The 26,941-nt window shown below is 42.9% G+C and overlaps 1 protein-coding gene across 1 annotated transcript in view; it reads right to left on the bottom strand.

Annotated features, from left to right (window-relative positions):
* Positions 1 to 747: 747 nt before the first annotated feature.
* Positions 748 to 26,941, bottom strand: part of OPN5 (opsin 5) — a 30,015-nt gene continuing 3,821 nt past the window's right edge. Inside the window, exons 2-6 of the mRNA XM_050951075.1 lie at positions 13,082 to 13,201; positions 10,904 to 11,074; positions 8,999 to 9,333; positions 3,141 to 3,370; positions 748 to 811 (exon numbers count right to left, since the gene is read on the bottom strand). Coding sequence (XP_050807032.1) covers positions 748 to 811; positions 3,141 to 3,370; positions 8,999 to 9,333; positions 10,904 to 11,074; positions 13,082 to 13,201 — 920 coding nt within the window. The remainder of the gene's footprint in view (positions 812 to 3,140; positions 3,371 to 8,998; positions 9,334 to 10,903; positions 11,075 to 13,081; positions 13,202 to 26,941) is intronic.

The following is a 26,941-nucleotide window of genomic DNA, read 5'->3' on the forward strand; positions in this document are numbered from 1 at the left end:
ATGGGTATCAGAGCAGTGATTGTGTGCGTGTTGGGGGGAGGGGATGTGGAATATCTGTTTTATACATTTGATCTTTTGCTGGTTATCAGCATTTCCATCACATCGCACAGCATTTTCACCCGGCATTCCTAGTGCTTAGAGATGGGCAAACTATTGTACCAATAAATTACTGGACCAATTTAACCCTTTTTTATTTGTGGATTCTCCAGGAATAGACTCTGCTTCTCTTTACAAATTTGTTCATGATTCAAGATTTCATTTGCAAATACATTTCAGCCAGAATAGCTATTGACAAACGCCTTGCTTCAATTTTGGCTTTTTGTGGTGCATGATTAATTTCTGCTCTTTGGATTAGATAATGTTGATAAACAGGAAGAGGGAAATCAAGCGATTTTAAGATAGCCTTATAAATGCATAGCATGAGTTCTCACGAGACTTTCACTTTCCATGAAGAAAAGAGTCACTCATATGAACGTAAATAAAATAAAATAAATAAAAAAGGTTTAGAATCCAGTCAAAGTGAATTCACAGTTTTAATTCAAATGAATATTCTCTATATTTTCTTCTTTTATTTGCCCAGCTCTAATGTTGATACTCCAGGAAGGGTGAAAAATCACATGGTATCTAGGTTAGTGGGGAAAATAAATACTCAAATAAATCTGCCCATGTATTTTAACTAATTTGCAAAGGAAGAAACTGAGAAGAAAATGATTGTCAGCATGTTTCCATACACGTGTCCATATGCCGTCACACCTCCAGGTGGGTTTCGTTCATTGCTGTTGGCTCTCTATTTCCAGATATCGTATACAGCCTACAGGAAGGAAAAATATGGTCAAATTGCCTGAAATTACCTGGATTTATAAATGATTAGGGTTCCATTCCTGCAGATCATTTTATTCATCACCAGACATACGGAAATCCTCAAGTCCTCACCTAAGGCTACACTAGCCCTTCTGCAGGTATAAAGCTGGGCGAGGTTGTAAAAAACCTCCCTCCCACGTGGAACCCCAGCACAGAGGCTAGACACACACTCAGTCCTTATCAGAGGGGTAGCCGTGTTAGTCTGGATCTGTAAAAGCAGCAAAGAATCCTGTGGCACCTTATCTGAGGAAGTGGGTATTCACCTATGAAAGCTCATGCTCCAAAACGTCTGTTAGTCTATAAGGTGCCACAGGATTCTTTGCTGCTTTTACTCAGTCCTTACACTCCCCAAGACCTTCCACATGAAATATAAGGGCCAAAACCATATATGGACTAGCAGAGTGGTATTGTGGCAGAGGGAGACAACTTCTATTAAAGTCAGTAGATAAGGTAGTTCTTGTTTCCACGTAAAAGAGAGTTGTAGACTAGGGGTGCATTCTAAGGCTTGGGCTACATGGAACAGTTATATCAGGATAGCTGTGTAGGTGAGAGATGTAAAAACCACACCCCTGCCTCATGGGCGGTAAGTATCAAAGGCAGGGGAAGGTTCAGCCTACCCAAACTGTCTGCATGGCCCCACTCACACTCCACCCCCAGACTCTCTCCTGCTTCCCACCACCAGAACTGAGTGGGGCCAGGGGGCCCTCTTTCTCTCCTCTCCGAGGCCCCAACCCCCAGCCACACCAGCATGGAGCCCGGGCAGCTGTGGGGAGCCACGGCAGACCCTCCACCCACTTGGGGTACAGGGGGATGGGGGCTGAGAGCAGGGTGGGCAGGGAGTGGGGACACGGACCAGGGACTGCTCAGGATCCCCGCACCATGGGCAGATAGAGGGTCTACCACCACAGCTCCCCACAGCTGCCCATCCAGCTCTAAACATGGCTGGACTGTGGCTCCAAGGCTCATCCACCTGAGCCTGGGTCCCTCCACCTACCCTGGGCAGGGACCTGGGACACGGGCAAGGGGCTGTTTTTGCTGCCACCTCAGGCAGGGGCCCCACCCCACCTCCCACTTTTGTCAGGGCTCTGGTGCCTTTGCTCCAGGCTGGTGCTAGTGAGGGCCAGCCTGCAGCTTGGGATATTTAAACCTAGGCTGGACAACACACAGGAAAATGCACTATAGAGTGCAGTTCTGTAATTGGTAAGGGAATGGATGATGAAAAGGATCTGGTCTGTAATTTCTCTAATTCTGTGAAAATTCCATTCTGTACTTCTGCACCAGAGGATGCTGTTGGAATCTGAAATGCTGATGCTTAAATCTTCCAGCATTGCTGGGCCCTCAACACCATTGTCCACAGGTTTGGTGGTGAACAAGAAACTGACATTTTTTGTCAATAAGGAAAATAAAATACATAGATGGTGCTAACACTTTAGCATCCCATACAGATAAGAGGCCAAATTCTGCCTAGGATACACTCTATGCATCCTCAGGGACACTGCAGGCTTTTAAGGGCTGGTTTAGCCTCATTTATATCACTAAAGCAAATAGCTTGGAAAGATTCTTTTTTTAATTAGGCACTTCTGTGAATAAGAAAAATGCCTCACAGAATATTGAGGTTGGAAGGGACCTCAGGAGGTCATTTAATTCAACCTGCTACTCAAAGCAGGAGCAATCCCCAGACAGATTTTTACCCCAGTTCCCTAAATGGACCCCTCAAGGATTAGAACTCATAACCCTGGGTTTAGCAGGCCAATGCTTAAACCACTGAGTTATCCCATCTGCCCACTATTTAGAGATAAACCCTGGAAAGTGCTGAGCATATGCAGCTCCCACTGACCACTGGGAATTGCGGGCTTTCAGTACCTTTCAGGTTTGAGTGCTTATATTAGGTAGGATGGTAAGAGTGTGACTGATTCAAAGCCCACTGAAGTGAAAGGGAATCTTTCCATTCATTTCTGTTTTTTGACTCAGGACCTAGACAAACTATTTCTGTGTTTCAGATGACAAGCTAATCACCAGTTACAGTCAAGAAGAAATTGTCCCTCATTTTTATACTACAGATGTGGGTACAGCTAAGTGTATTAGCAGGGGAGGGTTGAAACCTTCCTATGCAGTATCCAGCATTGGCCACTAGGTAAAAAAATAAGAAACTAGGCCAGATGGACTATTCCTGTATTCCAGGATTGCAGTGCTTATGCCCTGTAAAAATTTTAGAGTAACGAAATGAGTATCCAGAAATCAAAATGTTTTCAGGCTGCCCACTTTTTTCCAAAATTTACCTGGATTTCTTCAAGGAGCTCTTCTTCTGCAATGAACGGCAACAGGAAAATTTACAATCAATGACTTGGTAAATAATTGGGTTGTACATAGCTGCCGATTTTGCAAGCAAGGTTGGGACGACTGAAACTTGAATGGGTACTGAGTTTGGCTGTCCAAAAGCTGACCACACTGATACCACGGCATATGGGATCCAGGCAATCAGAAATCCTGCACAGATCAACATTGCCACCTTGTGAGAATAAAAAGAAAGGAGAAAAAATAGTTACCTAAGAGAGTGGTCTTTACTGATGCATCGCACTGCACAGTCCTCATATTTCCCAGAGTTGCAGACAATGTGAGAGTGCGTGCAACAGAATGGAAAAATGACCTCCTGCCTCAGATAAGGTCTGCAGTATGAACCAATGCTGTAATTTATTTCACTTTTCCTTATCTACCTCCAGCTGTACTTTTGCTTGACATATATAGAACAAATAGGGATTCTGTTGACCCAAATCTTTCCTTGAGCTCATTAGGCCAGACTAAAAGTGAAGAAACTGAACAAAAAGTCAGCGAATTATGATTCTTTGAAGTTAAATTAAATGAGTATTTACTACACATATATAAACAAAGAGAAAACAAAGAGGTGGTGACATTTAGAAAAGGATATTTGTATATATCCTTTATAAACAAAAGTCACCTTGCTCTTGGGAATTTAACACTAAGAGAAATTATTTGAAATGCCAAAGTCCTGGATAACGTTAAAGTGATCTGCAATCATTTAAAAATTTGTGCTGCTTAAGCCACAGGTTCGGTGCTTATCTGAAATACTTTTTACTTCTACAACCTCTTTCCCCCAACTGATTCTAAATACACATTCACTGAGCCTCAGAACACCCCTGAGAAGTAGGAAGTATTATTTTGTCTCTATTTCATAAATGGGAAACTGAGGGCTAGTGAGACTGAGCCCCAAAATTTCAAATTGGGGTGTCTAAGGCTTGAAGTCAATGGGAGCTGGCTAGTGCTCAGCACCTGTCAATATCAAGCTACTTATTGAAAGGCCTAAAGAGGGATTTAGGTGCCCAACTCTATACACCCAAGTCTGAAAATTTTTGCCTAAGTGACTTGCCAAGTCAGCAAAGGAGCCAAATGAGCAAAAGAAGTGGTGAAGACAGGAACCGAATCCTGGTCTCCTAGAGCCCAGCCTTACGGTGAAAGCTCAAGGCCGTTCTTCCTACCACTCATTTGAACCCCTTTGCAATCACACTACAAACCTTGAAAGACCAAGGTCTCTAGAGAGATTTCCAGGATTGGGCTGAAATATTTCCTGTTCATGTCTCAGAAAGAAAACTAGGTTGCTATCCAAGTGTTGTGTGTACGGAAGGAGCTGTAGCTCTCTCCTCTCTCTGTCCCTCATTGCCAGTCAGTGCAGTGAGGACAAAGGACTAGGGAGAGGAAAACAGACTGCAGCAGCTGGTGTCAACACAAGGATTCTTCCTCCCTTGCAGGCAGTGCTGATGTTGTGTGATGGCATCACCAGCACCCTGGGAGCAGCTGGCAGTAGGTCATGGTGGAGGGTTGGTTGTAATAGGAGGGTTAAAGTCCTAAGTCAGCCTCATTTCCTCCCTGTGCCCAGGATGGCATCCAGAGAACAAGAGGTTTCTAAGGCAGGTAATAAGAATCCTTCCCATCTTCCACTGAGAAAATGCAGACAACGTGAAGGGTGAACAGGTCAGAAACTGAATGTGCATTTGTCACTTGCAAAACACATGCATTGACGGACCTATAGGGATAGCCATAACTGTTGTATTTCACTGGTCCATTGCAAAATGACACTGCTGAGAATTTAAGACTTCTATAGAGTTTTTTTTTAACCAACTTATAGCAGGAATCTCATTCTCTGTTAAATTCTGATATTTTGTGAATAATTTCTATGGAATCCTATTTAATTTATGCAGAATCTCATTGGCTACATCCCTATTAAATCATAAAAGGTTTTCATAGGAGGTCAGGAAAAGAAGATCTACACGCAGGTTGTTCAAAAGTCAAAAAGTATTCTAACTGAGCTAAAGTTTTGAGTCATTTATTTTACCTGAACAAGTGTGCCCATACCTATATGTAATATGATACAGGTTCCATATTGCATCACCTGATATTGTGTACTGAAGTTCATGTTTGACAGCGCTACCATAATTCATAGGGTATTGCACAGCATCCTAACAGATAATAGTACATGAATAGTCATTTGGGAGAAGTAATTAGAAGGATTACAATACAAATCTTCAGTGAATGCTCTGTTCTGAAGCCAGCTGAAGCCTTTCAGATATTGTCTTATTCTCAAGCTCTGTTCCATGTGTTGATATTCTTAGTGGATGTGATTTCAATATTCTTGAAGAAGTAAATTACATAAAGATTTTAAACCTTCCTCCCCCCCCCTTTTTTTTTTGCCATCTAACATTTATGAGCCAAAAAGGGAAACTCAAATTCAACCCCCCTTTGAAATTTTGAAGGTGGATGATGGGATTCCACTTCCCAGACTCAAACCTGCCCCAACATTTTGGGTTCCAGTTAGGATCTGGAAGTGGATGGGACATACTGATTCAGATCTGACAGAAATTTCACATGAACGTCTGCCCTTCCAGATGACAGAGATCTCATAACAACAACTGATTTCATATTTCTGTAATGCTGGATCAAAATCTTCCAGATTTAGAATCAAGATCTTTGCACAGAAGGTTCTATAGAAGTGCAAAATATGATTGTAAAAGCAGCACTGCAGGTATGCTGTATCTCTGTAAATAAAGCTACCAGAATTTGGGGTTCTTTCTACTGTCAAGGCAGCAGCAGCTAACTAACCAAAACTATTTCTACAGCTGTATTAGCTTGACTGATTATGCTGCAGGTGGTCTGAATTCCCAACAATGTTTTGGCTTTGTATACTATGTAGATACATGTTTATCAGATGGAATTTTTAAAATATGTTAGGAACAAAAAGAATCTTGACAATAGTATTGGCCCGTGACTAGATGGAAATGGTAGAATTATCAATAGTAACGCAAAAAAGGCGGAAGTGTTCAATAAATATTTCTATTTTGTATTTGGGGGAAAACAGATGATATAGTCTCATCATATGGTGATGATAACACTCGTTCCATTCCACTAGTATCTGTGGAGGATGTTAAACAGAAGCTACGAAAGTTAGACATTTTTAAATCAGCAGGTCCAGATAACCATAACCAATAGTTTTAAAATAGCTGCCTGAGGAGTTTGCTGTACTGTTAATGTTGATTTACGATAAGTCTTGGAGCATTAGGGAAGTTCCAGAATTCTAGAAGAATGCTAATGTCAATGAGATGACTCAGGAAATTATAGGCTTGTCAGCCTGACATCAGTCCAGGACAAGATAATGGAGTGACTGATATGGGACTCAATTAACAAGGAATTAAAGGAGGGCAATGTAATTAATGTAAATCAGAATGGGTTTGTGAATAACAGATCCTGTCAAACTGACTTTATATCTTTTTTTGATGAGATTAAAAGTTTGGTTGATAAAAGTAATGTTGAAATAACATACTTAGACTTCTGTATGGCATTTGACTTGGGACACATTTTAATTGGAAAACTAAAATGTTATAAAATTAACATAGATCTGAAAATGTAATTGTGTAAATGGGGAATGATCATCAAGTGAATGTGTTTCTAGTGGGGTCTGCGGGATTAGGTTTTGACCCTATGCTATTTAACATTTTAATCAACAACCTAGAAGAAAATATAAAATCATCATTGATAAAGTTTCAGACGAAACAAAAATTGATGCAGTGGTAAAAAAGGAAGAGGACAGTTCACTGATTGAGAGCAATCTGGATCTCTTGGTAAACTGGACATAAGCAAACAATATGTGTTTTAATACAGCTAAATGTAAATGTATACATGTAGGAATGAAGATGTAGGCCACACATATCCGTGTAGAATATGGGACTCTATCCTGGGAAACAGTGACTCTGAAAAAGATGTGAGGATCGTGGTGGGTAATCAGCTGAACATGAGTAGAACCCTGAGCAGATACAAAATTTGTATCCACATCGAATCCATGATCCGCAAAAATGATCCACGGGTATTGGCAGATATAAAGCGGATAGCCGCAGATTTGCAGGGCTTTCTATTAAAATTTGGATCTGCATCCATCCACGATCCACAAAAATGGTCCGCGGATATTCACATCTGCATCCAAGGATGTGGATATCTGTGGATATAAAGCAGATATCCGTGGATTTGCTGGGCTCTAAACATGAGCTCCAGATATGTCATTGTGGCCAAAAGTGCTAATGCAAGTCTGTAGTGCATAAACAGGGGAATCTTGAGTATGAATAGATATGTTATTTTACCTCTATATTTGGCACTGGTGCAATTGTGAGTGGAATACTGTGTCCATTTCTGGTGTCTACAATTCAAGAAGGATGTTAATAAACTGGAGAGGATTCAGAGAAGAGCTGCATGAATGATTAAGGGATTGGAAAACAAACCTTATAGTGATAGATTCAAGGAGCTCAAACCATTTAGCTTAACAAAAAGATTAATGGATGACTTGATTACAGTCTATAAGTATCTACATGGGGAACAAATATTTAATAATGAACTCTTCAGCCTAGCAGAGAAAGATGTAACACAATCCAACGTCTGAAAGTTGAAGCTAGATAAATTCAGCTGGAAATAAGGCAGGTGTTTTTAACGGTGAAGGTAATTAATCCCTGGAACAATTTCCCAAGGGTCACGGTGGATTCTCCATTGCTGACCATTTTGAAATCAAGATTGGATGTTTTTCTAAAAGAGCTGCTCTAGGAATTATTTTAGGGAAGTTCTTTGGCCTGTGTTATACAGAAGGTCAGATTAGGTGATTATAATGTCCCCTTCTTGCCTTAGACTCTGTGAATCTATAAATATATTATATGTATTGCAACCACTTGTTAATTTCAGTTCATTTCCAAACATGGAAAGAAAACAAACATGTAACTACTAGTCAATGTGTTACAAGTCCCCTCCCTCACCCAATATCCGAGCCACAGAAGATGTGATTCTGTTTCTGGAAACTTTGACTCTTTGTCTCTGGCTCTAGAAACTGATGGTTTTAGCGCTGGAGGTTCTCAGTTCAATACTCCAGTGTCAGCCAAACTCATGGCTGACATGTTTGCCAAACAGAAAAAGAGTACAGTTGGATGGGGAACACGCTGCTATATTCCCAAGCTTGTGGTAGGGTTTCTTTAAAAAAGAGCTGCAAAAATAAGGCCGGGGTAACCAAAAATTGTGACAACAGAGGCCATGTTGGCATTTCGTCTGAACCTTAATTTTTATAAAAAATTCATTGTGAATCTTTAATCATAAAGAAATTCACATGATCACATTTTCTTGTACGTGTATCTTCTTTGATAGAAGAATACAAATTGTCCACAGTTTTATTTCACCAGTAATAAAATCCCACTTTTCATCTATCTATTTTATTTCACAGTGATACCTGAGTGCCTCACAAACATTTTTAAATTTATCTTCATGACCACACCTATGAGGTAGGGAAGTATTATTATCCCCATTTTACTGATGGGGAAACTGAGGCACAGAACAATCAAATGATTGGTCCAAGGTTACACAGCTTCAGGCTGGACCCATCTACATGGTCTCATTTTAAGTACCTTAATCACAACTCCATCCTCCCCTTCCTTCAGCTGTGCCTTGCAGATACAGGAGAGTAAGGGCTGCAACTAACATCACAGGCCACCACTATCTTGTGCTTGTGACATATTAGAGCTTCACAAATAATCAGTACCAATTATAGGATATATGGTTCTTCCCGCCTGGTTTTATGGTCTGACAGTTTTCTCCTACCTACCTTGGTCAATTTAATTTCCAGTACATGATTGTTTTGAATCCTGGTGTCATAATGAGCAACTTCTTTGGCAGATGACTTGACTTTTGCAATGATTTTAACATAGGAAAACACAATCACTGCAGTTGGGAGCAAGAGGCAGAAGAAGAGAATATTCAGAATAAATGCCTGTCCAGCCACTGACGCCTGAGCCAGCCACCAATCCAGAGTACAGGAGGTTCCAAATGGCTCTGGAGCATAGTTCCCCAAACCAGCAAATGGCACAGTAGCCCAGAACATAGCGTAGGCCCAGATGATTGCCAGGCAGATAAAGGCATGATGTCTCTTAAGCCAGGTACCTGGAAGATAATTCAACAATTATAATGGCAGATTATATATATTTGGCTAAAGACAACTTGAAATTCTACACCTGCAATTAAGAGCTGGTCAGACCATTTACTGCAAACCGTTTCATTGTTGCATTTGTCACTCTATTATTGTTTTGAACCTCTCTTGTTTTAGCAGAGAAAGGTATAGAAACATGCAATGGCTGGAAGTTGAAACTAGACAAATTCAGACTGGAAATAAGATGTGCGATTTTTTTTTTTTACAGAGAGTTTAGCTAACCATTGGAACAATGTTCTTAGGGATGTAATGGATTCTACAATGCTTGGGGTATGTCTACACTGCACCTGGGAGCATGCCTCCCAGACTCATGCTAGCTTATGCAGAGCGTGGATGTTGCAGCATGACAACAGGGGCTTGGGCTAGCCACCTGGGCTCAGACCCTGGGGGTTGGGCAGGATTGGATATAGGCAGCTAGCCCAAGCCACCACGTGTAGCAACATCCATGCTGCTATTTTTAACATGCTAGCTCAAGCAGAGCTAGTGCAAATCTGTCTGCCAGGGCTGAGAAGGCACACTTCCAGATGCAGTGAAGACATACCCCTGAAGTCTTTAAATCAAGACTGGCTGCATTCCTAAAAGATATGTCCAGGCTCAACCAGAAGTTATAGGCTTGATGGAGAAACTACTTCATGAAATTCTATGGCCTATGATATACAGGAGTCAAAGCAGATGATTATAATGATGCTTTTTGACCTTAAAAATCTATGTTTCTCAGTTACTACTCTCAGTACCATGGATTATTACAAATGAAATAATTATAAAAATCTAAATTTACTAATTTACTCACCACTGTTCATATTATTTCTTTATTTCTCTTATTATAATATTTACTTGGGCTATGAAAGCAGATTAATCAAAGTAGTCAGTTTTGTTCCTAATCCTGTTCACCTTCTGGGTGAATGCCTTCAGTGCTACAGGGTTTGGGTTGCAAACACTGCAAAAAATTGTTTCATCAATGACATTTTTAAAAGCGCACGAAAGCATTTCCACTGAAGCTAGATTTTGTAAACTAAATGACTGTTTAGGCCTAACTTGACTTCTAGGGACTTTCCCACTGTTCTGAGGGATAGGTAGGGTGACCATATACTCTTTTTAAGCCAGGACTGTCCCTTTTTTAAGCCATGTCCTGGCCATCCTGACTTTGTTGGCAAAAGTGGGCATTTGTCCTCTTTGCTCTTACTGGCTTGATCAGCTAGCAAGAGTAAACAGGACAAATGCCCACTTTTGTCAAAAAAGTGGGGTGTGATGCACAGGAATGTGTAGGGGGAGCAGTGATGCCAGCCATGAAGTGGGGGGCAGGGCTCAGGCAGGGGGCAGGCAGGCAGGGCTCAAGCCAGCCCCACGGGAAGAGCGGGGACAGCTTGGGCCAGTCCCGCACAATGTCCCGCTTTCTTTTTGGAAAAAGGACTAGGGAACATGATTCTTATACATTTCTGCTTAATGCTGCTAAACAAGTCTCCAGTGAGGTTGGGGAGAGAAAATCGCTATATAGTGTCACTCAATGCCAATTTTCCTTCTTACCATAAGTTAAATGACAAATTTTCAGGTATCTATCCAGGCTGACAGCTGTCATGGTGATAAGGCTCCCACAGCCAAAGAAGAAGCCGGCCCATCCATACCAACGGCAGCCCAGCCAGCCAAACACCCATCGGTGAGAGAAGAAGGAAATTATACTAAATGGTTTTCCGACAACTACAAAGAGGGGAAACAATGAGTCATTGGAAAAGTTGGTGCTTTCAAAATAATCTTTAAAAAAAAACAAAAAACAAAAAAACCCTAACTTTACTCAAAATACAGGACACAGAGGGGAGATCAATGATAATGCAGGCATCTTCAAACATAGGGTAGAGCGAGGTAATTGCCTTTTGCCCAGGAGGAAGATCAAACTTGTCAAATTTGGAAATATTTTCTGGTTGATTAAAATTGTATTTTTCAGTAAATAAACTATTCATCTGAACAATTCTGCCCTGTGCTAGTCACAGCATTACATAAGCAGAAAAAGGCTGAACTAATCAAATTAATTATTTGTTGCAAAGTATTCACTCCATGTTAATTATAGGCCTTTTACACAAAGGCATAGAGAGATTGATTTGGTCAAGGATCATACTCTAAGTCTTGGAACAGGGAGGAATAGAACCCAGATGTCCTGATTGTAAAAAGCTTGCTCTAATCACAAGTCTAAACACACTTTGAGATGCACACTACAAGCATGCATTATCCAGTAGATGGCATCAGAAATGAATGCATGTTTGCAAATGTCACCAGCAAGCTGATATTTCACTATTAAATGAGTTGGATTCACAGGGCATAATTGATGTATGAGACTGGAGTTGTTTCTTGCCTATCTGGAATTTATTTGCTGCATTTCTAAGTGCTACAGATGGAAAACAGCTAATGAATCATTCTAAGGGGTTTATCTTGACACTAGAGCTGACATTTTTATGATAACACTCTTAGAAACAAGCAAATCCCACAGCAGAGACTTATTTGTATATCCACAGGCTGATCACTCAGCCAGAAAAACATCAGCTTTCATAGATCCTCAGACCCAGTCATGCCATTTCCTGGAAAGCGTAATGACAATGACTTTTCTCTAACAAATGAGATATAACAGTACTGGGATCTAACGAAGTTTGGAGCCGCCTGTTCCTTTAAGCTATCATTTGTACCACACTGATGACACCCTATGGTCAGTTGGGTGAATATCAGGTGTAGATTTCGGGTGGATTTCCTCAGACTCCTGCAGTCCAAGCCATTTTTTTCAAAAGGGATGTACACTTCTTCTGCCCAGTTCTGCATAACTCTCATGAGTGTGATGAGAATTGCAGAAGCATCTAGGGTGACCAGATGTCCCGATTTTATAGGGACAGTCCCGATTTTGGGGGCTTTTTCTTATATAGGCTCCTATTGCCCCCCACCCCCTGTCCTGATTTTTCACACATGCTGTCTGGTCACCCTACAAGCATTAGATTAAAATATAAAGTATCACCAAGAGCTAGGCACCTCCACAGTCTTCTAAAGGGTGTCTATTCTCACCCCTGAACATATTCAGATTGAGAGTTGGGCGTACGGGTCTTTTCCTGGGTTGCTTCTTCTTTACAGATTGACACAGACAGTAAAGCATGGCTTTTTACAGGAAGAAAAAGAGGCAGTGTCCTATTCTTAAAAGGGGAACTAGGTAGAAAATTATTAGATTTGAAGATCTCAAAGCCCTCGATATTCCTCACCCCTCGTTCTATGGGGTTTGTTCAGTGTGTGTTTATATCCCTGGTATATATAACATTTGGTAGAACTGAAATATAGTGCTTTTCAGCTGTTATGAAGGCTGTTTTGTATTGATCATACCAAATTATACAACCCGAACTTCTGAGATTTGAACCTGCATGGGCCCTTTGCCTGATTCAAGATCGCTGGAATGGGTCATATTTCTCTTCATATTCATTCTCTTTCCAGGGGATCTGCATCTCCCTAAAATTGCTCTTATACTCTTTCCAATTTTTTTTTAAACGTGGAAACAATGGAATAGAAACAGTATGGGCTGAGTTCCACCATCACATGCACACTCTGGGCTCCTATTGTCATATGGGGGGGTCCCATCTGCATAACACAGGGTAGAATTTGTCCACACATATCATGGCCAAAAAGAAATAAAAATAAAAAGGTAAGGAAAGTAAAAGAAGAACTCAAACACTGAATTACCTGAAATCCCCAAGTCACACACAGCTAAATTGACAGTCATTATCTCAGCGGGTCTGAGCTTCTTTTTCCGTTTCAAGGACATAAAAAGAACATAGCCATTCCCAAAAGTGGAAAGAACTCCTGTAATAAAAATATCAAAACAAACTGCACTTAAACAAAATTGCTGAGAAATGCTTCCCCACAATTCTTTGGCACAGCAGTGTCTTTATTTTCATTCGGAGCTTCACAGTTCCAGAGAAAGAGGTCAACAAACTAGAAGGAATTCAGAGAAGAGTAACAAAAAGGAGTACGGTTCAGGTGGGTGGGATTAGGGAACAATCACATGGAAGGCTGTAAATCAAGGAAACTGAAGAAGTATGTGTGACAATGCATTAAGAGTGACAGGTTGGAATTAGGTAAGGGAGAATTTAGATGCAACATCCACAAAAAGTGTTCTAACTGTGAGATAATAGGCTATGGAATAGTGAGGCGTCACATCATTTAAATCTTGACAGAACAAAATCCTGGAGATTATAGTGCACTCAGTCCAGTCCCATTCTGGAAACTGCTGTGGTGGAAGGAAAAATCATCCTCTAGGGGAGGGCAGGCGATATTTGAATTGCTTGTCTTCACTGTGGGTGATCTAAGGGAAAAGACAGCTTTAGTTTATGGCCAGGGCACTATAAGAAAGTTATAAAAGACAAAAAGTGATCAAACCAGAGGCTGCGGACCACTATATCACTGCCACCAATCCCATTCAGGCAGCCAAACAGAGGCTAGACATAAGCGGATGCCACTCTAGTCATGTTTTAAATTCCCAACAAGGACAAATTCAGCATGAAATATGCCAAACAGTGGTGTACAGTTGATAGGGAAAAGTCAGCCCTCCCCTTGTTGTAGGCCTGAAGCCTTTTCCCTGTAGGCCTTAAGCCTTTAGCTAAAAGCAAAATTTAGAACTTCTGCTTAGTTTGTTTGTCTGTATAAAGGGCATGCAGGGACAGAAAGGTGGTCAGGGCCCCAAAAAGAGGAACTGGAATTGGATAAAGGGGAACCAGGAAATCTGTTAAGTTACAACAGCTGAGCTTGCTGTTGGGACTACAGAAAAGTTGTTAGAACAGTCAAACCGCACACTTGACTGGCAAAGACAATAACAGAAAAAAGCCATAGCTGGAAAATCGGGGCTCTGCCATAGATGGAAAATTAATTGGTCAGCTTGCTTGTTATCAACATTATATTCCAAATAAGGCAAATAACATGTGTAACCAGCATGCTACGTTTTGCGGTTTTAACCTTTATAAGCATGGTAAAATTTGTAGTAAGCAGAGTAGCTTGCCTTTTGCATGGGGTCATGCTGTCTCTCCCTGCATATATGCTTGTATAAAATAAAGGAGCTTCAGGCTGTCTGATCTAAAATCAACCGTGTGGTCAATTTTCCACAACACAGTATATGTCCCATAGAAACTTGTTAGAAATGAGTGAGAGTGCAAAAATGATGTAACTGGCTTTATTTATTTATTTTTAATCTTGTCCCTCTGCAACTCACCACACCCCACCCCTTTTCTGAATCATAGCATCTGTCCTCCTCCCATCCCTCTAATGACTTCCTTTCCCTGGTTGCCCATACCCTCTACAGTTCCCACCAGAGTAAAACCAGTGTACCTCCCACCGAAAAGCAATGTCATGGACCATGGTAGCAACTAATAAGAGGATGTAACAAGGCATCTCAGTTATATAATTTGAAACGACTTCAGTGGTGTACTGTGAGAGTGCATTGCTATACACAGTTTAACCCCATCCCTCCAGCCCCAGGGATAAATCCACATTGACTTAACAGGCAGTTTAAATGAAAACACATTTTCCCCCCTCACACAATCATCCATAGCAGTAGACATTCCTGCTCCACTTTTACACCTCATTTTCTATTTCCACAGAGGATTTAGTTCCAAAACATGTGCGCACTGCTTCAGCTTTGGGGTTTCTTTTTCCATGTTTATTTGAACATAAAGATGCATTTCTGACATTCCAAAAAAAAGGATCTTGATCGTGATCCTATTTAAATCAATAAGATCTGAGCTGTGAACTCAACTATAGTACTTGAAGCCAACACTAGTAAGTCCAGGAGCATTAAATTCATTTTTATATTGAGTTGAGCAGCTCAAGGGAGGTAAAACGTAAAGATTGCGGTCAAAATTAAAGTGACCACAATCAAATGCTTAAAATTATTGAAAGAATGTAGTGAACGTTAAAGCATAAATAAATGTTGCAAATTAGAATACAGTTGTTCCAGTTATAGGACTAGCTGCAGCTCTGTCCCCTTTCTGGTTTCTCCATGTACATGTCCTCATGGTTGAGTCTGGTGCTCTTACCTGCCCCAGGGTAGAATCACATGATTCCTCCACTCTCAGACTAGGAGCCGGGCTACAGTACGATGTGTATTAACTGTTCTTATCCTGCAGGTCTGACTGAATTCTGGCACCTGCGATTCTTACCTTCAGGAGCCAGTGACCGGTGGTATATGGTGACCAATCAGCCTTTTTAAAACAAAAGTATTGTTTATTTAGCAGTAGATCAAAGCGTAAGAGGAAAAGGGTTTTAAAACAACAGTCTACATGCATGTCTCTCTTACCTAAAGCCATCCCATCCTATAATGAAGATCTAGAGCTTGTCTATACAGTGAGGTAATGCACACTACGAGGGTGTGACTTCTAAAGTGCACTAACTGGTCCAAGCAGACCCTGTAGGTATTCTTTAACATCATGCTGTTTTCCTATGTTAAAGCACACTAGGGAAATTTTAGTGCACAACAGCAGAGTCTGCATGGACCAATTAATGCACAACACATTAGTACACTTTAGAAACCAGACCACCCCCCCATACAGCTCATTATCCTGCCATGTAGACAAGTCCCTCACCTAACTTCTTCATACATCACCTGCAGGCTCCTGTACCTGTGTCTGAGTCTGGTCCCACCTCCATACCCTCTCACCCCCTTTGTCCCTGATCGACTGCCCTGCTTTAACCCCCCTCTGCTCAAGTTCTTTGCTCCCCTGTGTTTGGCAGGCCTTGGTCATTCCTCATTAAACCAGTTGAAGGCTGGTCAGAGACAGAGAAAGTCATCAAAGCTAATAGTTCTGCCATCATCCCTTAACAACTCTTAAGTGTTTGCTGATAGGAGGCTATCTTAAACCGTTCTTCTCCTTCCTGCCTCCATGCAGAAAAAAACCCTATTAACTTTAACCAATACTGTCATACACTAAATAACAAAATCCCAATAACCAGGCTGTAAGGATCTGTGGACTAGATCCTAGGTTTGCAGAGCATCGACTAGCTGATGGTCCCACAATGCAGCCAGGAAGTAATGCAGTGCTGTCGCCGGGGAGCACTGTGGAGAGTAAGCGCCACAGGAAATACCACCCAAGGGACCCAGAGTGACAATACCCTGCAGCATGCTGATTGGCTAAGTACCCTATTTCACCATGGAGGGTGGCCCAAGAAGTTGTCTGGGCAACCATATGGTTTTCAGGCTTGTTAGGACCCCAGATCTACCTGTGATCTCCGATCTCCAATTCTGGCCTGAAATCTGATTCCAGCCTGGTACTGTCTCTGACCCCAGCCTGACTATGACCCTGACTTTTCTAGTGATTCCTCTGAACCCTGCTCATCGACTACTGCCCTGATGTGTGGACTCCAGTCCAGCTGCGATCACTAAGCCAGACTGCCTAAGCCCTGGTCCCTCATACAGGCCAACATATATTACTCATAAATTATCACAGTGCAGCTCCAAATCCGTCACAATCACCTAGAAAAGACAGAGAGGAATGGAAAAGACCCTAGCTAGATCTGTGTGAATAACTGATTTTGGGGGGCGGGGGATGTTTTCTGGCCATACAGAAAAAAAAATTCATTTTGGGCTGACCATAAACAAAATTTTTGGTGAACCCCCAACATTCTCTCTCTCTCTCTCTCTCTCTCTCTCACACACACACACACACACACACACACACACACACACACACACACACACACACACACTTACTTTTGTTAAAAATAAAATTGAAGTAAATTTCAAAATGAAAAGTCAAAATGTTTCAGTTTCAAAATCTTCAATTAAATATTTCACCTTTTATTTTGAAAACTTGGTTGGTTTGTTTTTCACACAAAATTCACCCAATTTGACTCTGTCACAAGGTAACTGGTGAGCCCTATTCAGACGATGGGTCTGGGATACATTTGGGACTATAATGGGCCGTCAGAGGCCACGAAGTGACAGGTGGAAGGGAGTGATGGGGACAGGAAAGGACGCCACACCAGAGTGGAGCTAACACCTGTGGTGGTTCCCTGGAGCAAGGGGACAGATGCTCAGGGAAGCAGCTCTGGGTCGACTGCTCCAGGAAGGAAGCATAACTGACTAGGTCTGGGAAGCTGCCAGGAGCAGAAGCCCCAGAAAATCCAGGGAGGAGTGGCACTGAAGCTAGGGTTGCCAGGAGTCTGTTTTTTAACAAGAACACCCAGCTGAAAAAGAACCCTAGCAGCTCTGATCAGAACGGCTGCCCAGGCCTTTAAAAGTCCGATTGGTGTGTGACTGGCAGGCTCCCTACCTGGCTCTGTGCAGCTCCCAGGAAGTGGCTGGCATGTCCCTCTGTCTCCTAGGTGGAGGAGTGACCTCGGTGCTCCACACATTGCCTCCACCCTGAGCACTGGCTCCCAGCTCCCATTGTCCAATGGGAGCTGCGGGGGCATCACCTGCAGGCAGGGGCAATGCACCCTGGCCACCTCTCCACCTAGGAGCCGGAGGGACATGATTGCTGGGAGTCACCTGAGGTAAGTGTTGCCAAGAGTCTTCACCCATCACCCCCTCCCACACCCAAACCCATTGCCCCAGCGCTGAGCCCCCTCCTGCAACTCAAATCCCTCATCCCCAGCCCCACCCCAGAGCCCACCCCACCATCCAGAGCCATCACCCTCCCCATGCACTCCAAACCCCTCAACCCCAATCCAGAGCCCCTTCCTGCACTCCAAATCTCTCATCCTTGGCCCCATCCCAGAGCCCACACCCCCAGATGGAGCCCTCATTCAACCCCCTGCTCCAGCCCAGTGAAAATGAGCAAGTGAGGGTGTGAGAGAGCAAGCGATGGACAGAGGGGGGACGGAGTGAGTGGGGGCGGGGCCTTAGAGAAAAGGTAGGGTGGGGCATGGCCTTGGTGAAGGGATGGGGCAAGGGTCTTCAGATTTCCATGATTAGAAAGTTGGCAACCCTATCTGAAGCCTGAAAGAAAAGAGGTGAATTCAAATTTTTCTATTGGTTTACTTGCCTGTTTTAAGAGAATAAACCTTCTTAAAAGGAAACTGGGCAAGGCAGCTAGCGTTTGGAAGCCCAGGAGAAACCCTGCCCTGCGACAGACACGGATTTGCGAAATGTTTCAGCTGCCCTGAATTTGTATTTTCCACTGAAAATAGTTTCAGCGGAAAATTTTCACCCAGCTGTAACCTTAACAGATATGTCAGACAGTACAAAAAATACTCATTTCTTATTGATTCCAGCACTGCTCTCAGAGGAGTTGTTCACAACGGGAAATGACACAGAATTAGAACATTTAGTGTATACAATGACTGAAGCATTGAAATTTGTTTTAGCTCATTGTGGTTAACTCTAGGGTTAAAACACCAACAAACAACTTAAAACACATCAGTTCTTATCTTCGCTGTGTGTTTTACATTTTATTAGTAAACGTACCTTCCAGATTAGAGCTTGGACATTTTTCAGACAAATGGTTTAGTCACCAAAAAAAATGCAGTTTCAGTCAATCCAGTTCATGAAATGGACACAAATTCACGGAATAATTTAGACTAAAAAGAAGTTTTCAGGTTAGCGAAGTCCCAGGCATGTAATTTAATCCCTCATAATGACAATGAAGAGTGAGTGAGTGAGAGAGAGAGACTGTAGCCTGATGGCTACAGCACTCACCTAGTCTAAAAACGTAAGAATGGCCATACTGGTTCAGACCAATGGCCCAACTAACCTACTATCCTCTCTTCTGACAGTGGCTACAGCCAGATGTTTCAGAGGGCATGGACAGAACAGGGCAATTACTAAGTGAGGGACGCAAGCTCAAGTCCTTGCTCCATTGGCTATTTCATTATTTATATAAAGTAGAACAGCTTCAAACAGGAAAAAAATTGCAAGGACTCTGCCCAAGAGTATCACATAATCTAAAAACTAGGGCACTGTCCTGCAATGTGGTAGACCTCACTTCACCTCCCATCTCCCCATCAGGCAGAGGGGAGAATTGACCCCTTCTGTCCAAACATCCCAGGTGACTATCCTAACCGCTAGGCTAAGGGTTATAAAAAAGGCCACCTCAGCTTCTTCCTCCATCAGTGCCTTAAAAAAATCAATGTTGGGTTAAATGAAATAGGTTTCATTGGAACCAAAATGGGGTGGGTGTTTTTTGATTCGCTGAAATTTTTCATAGTTTTTTGGATTTGGTTTGATCCAAACCAAAATATTTTTTTTAATTCTTCAGAACTGCCAGGGAACTGAAAAAGCAGTTATTTGCACAGCTCTGTTCCATACAATCCCCCAGTTAAGTACCTGATGTTATTTCAGTGATATAGGTCTTTGTGAGACAGAAGGCATCCCCTTCCTCACAGTTCATTAAACATACTTGTGCAGATGCCTACTATCTACACCATTTGAGCCTTACTGTAAATAGTTAAATTGTTAATCTAATGCAGACAATAAATCTTCCCATTCTCTTTATCCTTTAATCTTTGCTAGCCCCATTTCTCACGTGGCTGTGTATGCATTATAATGATGAAATTCATTGTTCTGGCTCAGTCAGAAAGACCTATATCTCTGAAATAACATCAGGTACTTAATATCAGATAAGAGGACATCCTTCACGCTGAGAAGTTTCTAGAGGGTGTGTCATAAACAGATAGTTAAGGGTTAATGCCTCTTTTACCTGTAAAGGGTTAAGAAGTTCACCTAGCCTAGCTGACACCTGACCAGAGGAACCAATGGGGGAACGAGATGTTTCGAAAGGAAGGAGGGAAGTTTCCTTTGTTTAGTCAGTTTCAGTTTCAGCCCGAGTAAAAAAGATCAGCCTCTTATCAGAGTCGTAAGTTTTAGAAAGGGATAAATAGGTTTATGTTTATTTTCTTTGTAACTTGTCTTGGTGCAATTAGGGGGAAAATTATCAAATTGGGTATTCTTGTGTGTATTAAGATTTCTGCCCAGGGGAACATCCTGTGTTTTCAATCTATTGTCTGTGAGATACGCTGGCATGCTGTCTCCCAGAAGGTTTATTTTTTTCTTTCTTTTACCTTTCTTTTCTTTAATTAAAAGCCTTATTTTTAAGAACCTGATTGATTTTTCCCTGTTTTTTAGATCCAAGGGAATTGGATCTGGACTCACCAGAGAATTGGTGGAGGAGTCTTTCAAGGCTACCCAGGGAGGGGAAAGTTTTGGGGGGAAAGGGAGTGATCCAGGTACTCAGAAATTCTGAATGGCGGCAGCGAGACCAGATCTAAGCTGATAATTAAGCTTAGAAGTGTCCGTGCAGATCCCCACATCTGTACCCTAAAGTTGAGAGTGGGGGTGAGACCTATGACAGGGTGGCTCCTCTTTCAATGGCATTTCACTCAGCATTTTCTTGTGAACGTCACACCTACTTTGTTGTGTACAACCAGCATAAGACAGTATCTGGGATTTCCTCAGTGAGGGAGAACTTGTACTATTCATAATGGCTATCATTGTCTCTCTCTGCTCACCAGCTGGGGACTCCCAGAGCCTTGGCTTGGAGCTGCCACTCTACCATTACCCTAACTCCACTGATATTGACGCTGTGGGGTAAGTGATCCCTTAAAGGGGAAGCCTCTCCTCATCATCTGGTCTTTCAGAGAGCTGGTCTAGATTGCCCTAACTGGACATCCTGTAAAAGAAGATCATGAAAGAAGAAACCTGGAGTATCAGTGTCAAAAAACCACAAACAAATTCTACAAACTTGTGCCATTTTTAGGCAAGAGGCACAAAGAATTTAGCAGTCCTCCACCATAGAAATAGCAAAGTCTACCAGACCATAAATCAGCTTTGCATACCCAAAGTGCCTCCATTCAATCCCAGAATACAGCACCTCCTGCTGTGAGAAATTATTATCCTGTTTCACTGACAGGATCACTCACATCTGGGATGGCTTCATGGACTGCTGCAGATAACAAGCCAGTCACAGAACCAGAATCACATTGCCCTTCTGCCAAGATTTTAGCCCATTCAAACAAACAGATGCCATGGACACACTAACAGGAATCAGAATCAGGATCACCATCCTGATTCTGATTCCTGCCACTTCTGCATGGTAGAAGAGTAGAAAATAACAGAAATCCTAATAACAGAGACTATCAACATCTCCTTTATGGAGAGGAATCTGACACACTCCTTAAACACACAATAGTCCCACCAAAACTAAAGAGACCATTGACTGATGTTAGAGACCTTGCAAAATATTATCCTGTATCTAGCCCCCATTTTCTAAGTAATCTGATTGAAAAGCTAGCAAAATGCAAGCAGTCTCCAATGCCACCTGTGAACTGCCCGTTTCCTCTCAGAGAACCCATGACCTCCCATGATAGCTATGTTCAACAAGAACAAAGAAATCATCATCCAACCAGGGAACAGGGGTGCTGGAACAATTTTTATAGTGGGGGTGCTGAAAGCCATTGAATCAAACTGTGAACCCTGCACATGATGGAAACCCCTGCAAGCCAGGGAAGCGGGAAAACCCAGCACCCCTAGTTCCAGCACCAAATCTGGGGAGGTTAGCGAATGAATGCGACAGAACTCTGACAGGAGTTGGACCCTAGACTATGGAACTCAAGATCATAATAGATCTGAATGATCATGAAATTAAGCAATTTCTGAATTGAAGGCAAATCTAATTTCTTTCATTTCCTTTTTCCCAGTCATGACATCCAGCTGTCATTATTGTCCTGTAGTTCTGTAACAATAATAATTTTATAATTATATATATATAAGTGGGGGAATGGTGGGGAACTTTCCTGGCTTCTGCACAACCCCGGTGAAATGGGCTAGCGTAAGGATCTGAGTCCTTGCTCTCACTTCCTTTACCCAGAGGCCTCCCTGCCCTTGAGGACTCCCCTTCCACTCTCCTGTCTGGAAGAGGCCTCGTAACCCCAACACTGCTGGGCCCAGGATTCCTGGGGGGCTCAACCCCCAACCTTGCTGTGGTCACCTAGGACAGGGGCTAGGATGTCCCCACTCCAGGGTACACTCTCTGCACTGGGCACTTTCCTGACCCACTGATCATTCATACAATTTAAAGCAAATACAAGTTATTTAATCAACAATTAGTTTTAAAAGGAATAAAGAAAAATGGGAAAGGTTAAAGGAAAACACATCACCCCGCTCTGTGGCAGGGAACATTACAAACAGTGTCTCTGGAACGTCAGGGCAGTTCACAGTCTGTTTCTTGTAGGTCCCAGGCCTCCTTCTCAGGCTCTGGCTGTGGTGCAGGGATGCCGTGGGTTGGACACTTGCAATGGTGGTGGCCACACACCTCTAGGCTTTGGGTAGTGGGACCCTTCTTCCAGCATCAGCCTCCCTTCGGGTTAAGATCCCCCTCTCAGCCTGGCCTGCAACGACTCGTGGCTGGAGGTGTCTTTCTGTGCTGGGCCCTTTGTCCAGGGTCTCCCCTTGGCTGGCTCCTGTTGCTCACCACACCAGGCTTCAGCTCCAGCTCCAGCCCCAGCTCCACTGTTCTAGCTCCAGCTCCACTCAGCCTCAGCACCAGTTCCACAACTCTGTCTCAGCTCCAGTTCCACTCTGCCTCAGCATGGCTGCTGCTGCTGCTGCTCTGCCTCCAGCCCCCTGGGCTGCTTCTCTGGCCCCTCTAGCTCTGTGACTGCAGCCCTGCTCCCAGCACAGGATCTGCTCTCCTTGGGCTGTCTCTCTGGCTCTGTGGCTGCAGCCCTGCTCCCAGCACAGGATCTGCTCTCCGTGGGCTGTGTCTCTGATTCTTTGGCTGCAGCTCTCCCCCCAGGGCAAGTCTGCTCTGTGGGCTGCTTTCGTGACTCTGCTCCCAGCACTGACCTGCTTCCTGGACTGCTGTGCTGTTTCTTTTTAACAAGAAATCTGATTATCTTAAAATGTTATGTATCAGCAGGGTAGCCATGTTAGTCTGGATCTGTAAAAAGCAACAGAGTTCTTTGGCACCTTATAGACTAACAGATGTATTGGAGCATAAGCTTTCATGGTATTCACCCATGAAAGCTCATGGTCCAATACATCTGTTAGTCTATAAGGTGCCACAGCACTCTTTGTTGCTTTTTCAAATGTTATGGTGCCATAATTTCCTACTAGTAATTTATTCTTAATTATAGGAAGATACAAAAATCCTGTTTTCCCACTAACATGTTCCTTGCAGTTTTGTGAATGATTTTACTTCAGTTTTGCTTACATGTAATCTTTCTTCTTTCTATGCCAATTTTTACACTGTATCTCTAGTGACATTAGGTATAGTATCTGGGCTGCTCTTCCTGCAAGCAGTGAACAAAGTAGGTGGTGGCCAAACGACGTTAGAAGGGAGTAGGGGCGGCTTTAGGTATTTTGCCGCCCCAAGCACGGCAGGCAGGCAGCCTTCAGTGGCTTGCCTGCGAGAGGTCCTCGGTCTTGTGGATTTGGCGGCATGCCTGTGAGAAGTCTTTGGTTCCGTAGATTCAGCAGCACACCTGCGGGAGGTCTGCCAAAGCCACAGGACCAGTGGACCCTCCGCAGACATGCCACCGAAGGCAGCCTGCCTGCCTCCCTCTCGGCGACCAGCAGAGCATGCCCCGTGGCTTGCCGCCCCAGGCACGCGCTTGGCATGCTGGTGCCTGGAGCCGCCCCTGGAAAGGAGCATTGCACAACTTCAAATGAGCATGTTCCCTAGTTGATCAGCAACGTAACAATGAAACGTTACCCAGGATGACTTTAAGTGAGAAGTTATTGTACATTCTACCCAGGCAAAAAGAACAGGAGTACTTGTGGCACCTTAGAGACTAACAAATTTATTTCAGCATAAGCTTCCGTGGGCTACAGCTCACTTCTTCGGATAAGAAGTGAGCTGTAGCCCACGAAAGCTTATGCTGAAATAAATTTGTTAGTCTCTAAGGTGCCACAAGTACTCCTGTTCTTTTTGTGGATACAGACTAACACGGCTGCTACTCTGAAACCTGTCATTCTACCCAGGTAGTGACGGATCCCATAACCCTTTCCAGGCTGTTGCCCCACATCAGGACCGCCCAGAGGATTCTGGGGGCCTGGGGCCCCTGCCTCGGCGGTAATTCGGCAGTGGGAGGTCCTTCCGCTCCAGGACCTGCCACCGAAGTGCCCTGAAGACCCGTGGTGGGGGCTTCCCGCCTCCGAATTACCGCTGAAGCAGGACTCGTTGCCAAAGTGTGCAGCGGGTCCCACTTTGGCAGTAATTTGGCAGCGGGGGGTCCCCGCCGCGGGTCTTCAGGGCTCTTCGTCAGCAGGTCCGGAGCGGAAGGATCCCCCACCGCCGAATTATCGTGGAAGACCCAGCTGCACTTCAGCGGCGGGTCCAACTTCAGCAGTAATTCGGCGTTGGGGGGTCCTTCCACCCCGGAGCGGAAGGACCTCCTGCTGGCGAAGACCAGGAGCGAAGAAGCTCCGAGGTCTGGGCCCCGTGAGAGTTTTCTGGGGCCCCCGAAGCGAGTGAAGGACCCCGCTCCAAGGTCCCAGAAAAACTCTTGTGGGGGCCCCTGCTGGGCCTGGGGCCTGGGGCAAATTGCCCCACATGCCCCCCCCCCCCGGGCTGTCCTGCCCCACATTGTCAGGGTGTTGGAGCCCTCAAAAGATGTATTTACACTACAATCTTGGAGTGTGATTGTAGCTCATGTAGACAATACCAAAATTAGCTTTAATCTAGCGAGCTTGGGTATTGCAGCAATGATACTGATCCTATAACGGCATTCACTTCAGCGTGAACTGTACAAGTCCACCCTGAACCCTGGGTAATTACTCTCACAGCTACTGCTCCAGTACCTGAGCTAGGTAGCTTATCTACATAAGCTACAATCACATCCCCTGATTGCAAAGCAGACATAGCCCAAAGATGGAATTTAGAGTATTTAGGTACCTGACTATGTGAACTAGTATTCAGAGGTGCTGAACATCTGCAATTCTAGCTGAAGTCAATGACAACTGTGGGTGCTCAGCACCTCAGAAAGCCAGGCTACTTACTAGATGCCTAGCTATGGTTTTAGGTGCCTACATGTAGGTACTTAATTTCAAAATACTATGGGACTCGGGTGACCAATCACAGTTCTCGAATAGAGAATTCCAAACAACAAAACTCAGGTAACTTCTCATTATTAGTAGTACACAAACAACCCAGAGGCCAAAATGCGTTTGTATGTCAAATAGCTTTATTTACTTCAAACCATGACAATTCTCAAACAGGGAAAGAGCTAAATTCAGCAGATGCCTTTTTTCACAATGAACAATTTTTATGTGTTTACTAAACATTTTTCAAGAAAAATAGAATCTTAAAAACCACTATGAAGTACTGTATAAGTTATAATGCAATTATATAAGGCAGTGGCTCTCTACCTCTGTGAGCGCTAGTTGGTTGAATGGTACAGATTCTTTTTCTTCTCCACTGGTAAATTGTATTAAAATCACTACATTGTTTTAAACAGATTTTAGCTGTTTTAATATTTCTTTTATATGTAAGCAACTGTTGCAATTGCTGCAAGGACACTGTGTGAATGTGAAGGAGAAAAGCAGCAGTCGAATGGTGAACGAGAAGGGAGGTCAGTCCTCTAGAATATGCCTATCAAGATGTGGTCTATACTATGAACAAGTGAAACTCCTGATTTAACACTTTTATAACTGGGCAAAGACCATGTAACCAGAAAACACACTCATCTACAAGCAAAATCATTATAATTTGACAGATTTAATATCAAATATAGTGAGGCGGGCAATATGGTTTTTATTTATGCGTACACATGACCCCATATATCAACATTGCTATTAACAGAAACACAGGGATTGGCATACTAGCTCAGAACACTGATCCATCTGATGTAATATACTGTCTCTGATAATGGTCAGTACCAGATGTTTCAGAGGATTTACTTTAATGCTTCAGAAACCATTTGTACTGTAAACCAATGGAGAAGATAACAGGTTTGCCTTGCTGTTTACCAATCACTATTTAATATGCTTTACCCAATTGTTGACATTTAAATAATCATTATGTTATCTGAGTTAGTACACACTGCCATTAAGATACTATAATTTAAACCTCAGAGCTATTCTTTCTACACTTGGGCAATTTTTTTCAGACAAATAGTATATTTGCCAGAAAATGCCATCTTGGGCTGATGAAAACTATTCACAAATTCATGTCAAATTTGGTAAATAGTTTCAGTTGAAATTTTTTCCCCTCAAAAGTCAAAATGCTTTGTTTTGATTTTGACTTTTTATTAAAAAAAGAAAATAAGAAAATAAATTCTGAAATGAAGGGGGTTTTTTTTTAGATGAAAAATTACAATGTTCCACTCTGGTAATGTTGAAATGGAATGTTTCAACATCAAAGTGCTTCATTTCCATTTTTTTCTAAGCAAAGTTTTGTAGAAATCCACACGTTCCCATGAAATATTTCAATTACAACAAAACAGCATTTTTCAAGGGAAGACTTATGTCAGAAATGTTCTGGCCAGCTGTAGGTTCGATGGGCAAATTTAAAAAAAAATCCCCTTTGAAGGTTTTTAGAACAAGATCAGGGCCTTCAGACACTATCATAGTCCAAGCAATCCTCCTCTGGCACCAGCAACCCTTCTGAGGGACTGAGA

Source organism: Gopherus flavomarginatus, chromosome 4 (genome assembly GCF_025201925.1).
Source record: "Gopherus flavomarginatus isolate rGopFla2 chromosome 4, rGopFla2.mat.asm, whole genome shotgun sequence".
In the NCBI taxonomy this organism is placed as follows: Eukaryota; Metazoa; Chordata; order Testudines; family Testudinidae; genus Gopherus; species Gopherus flavomarginatus.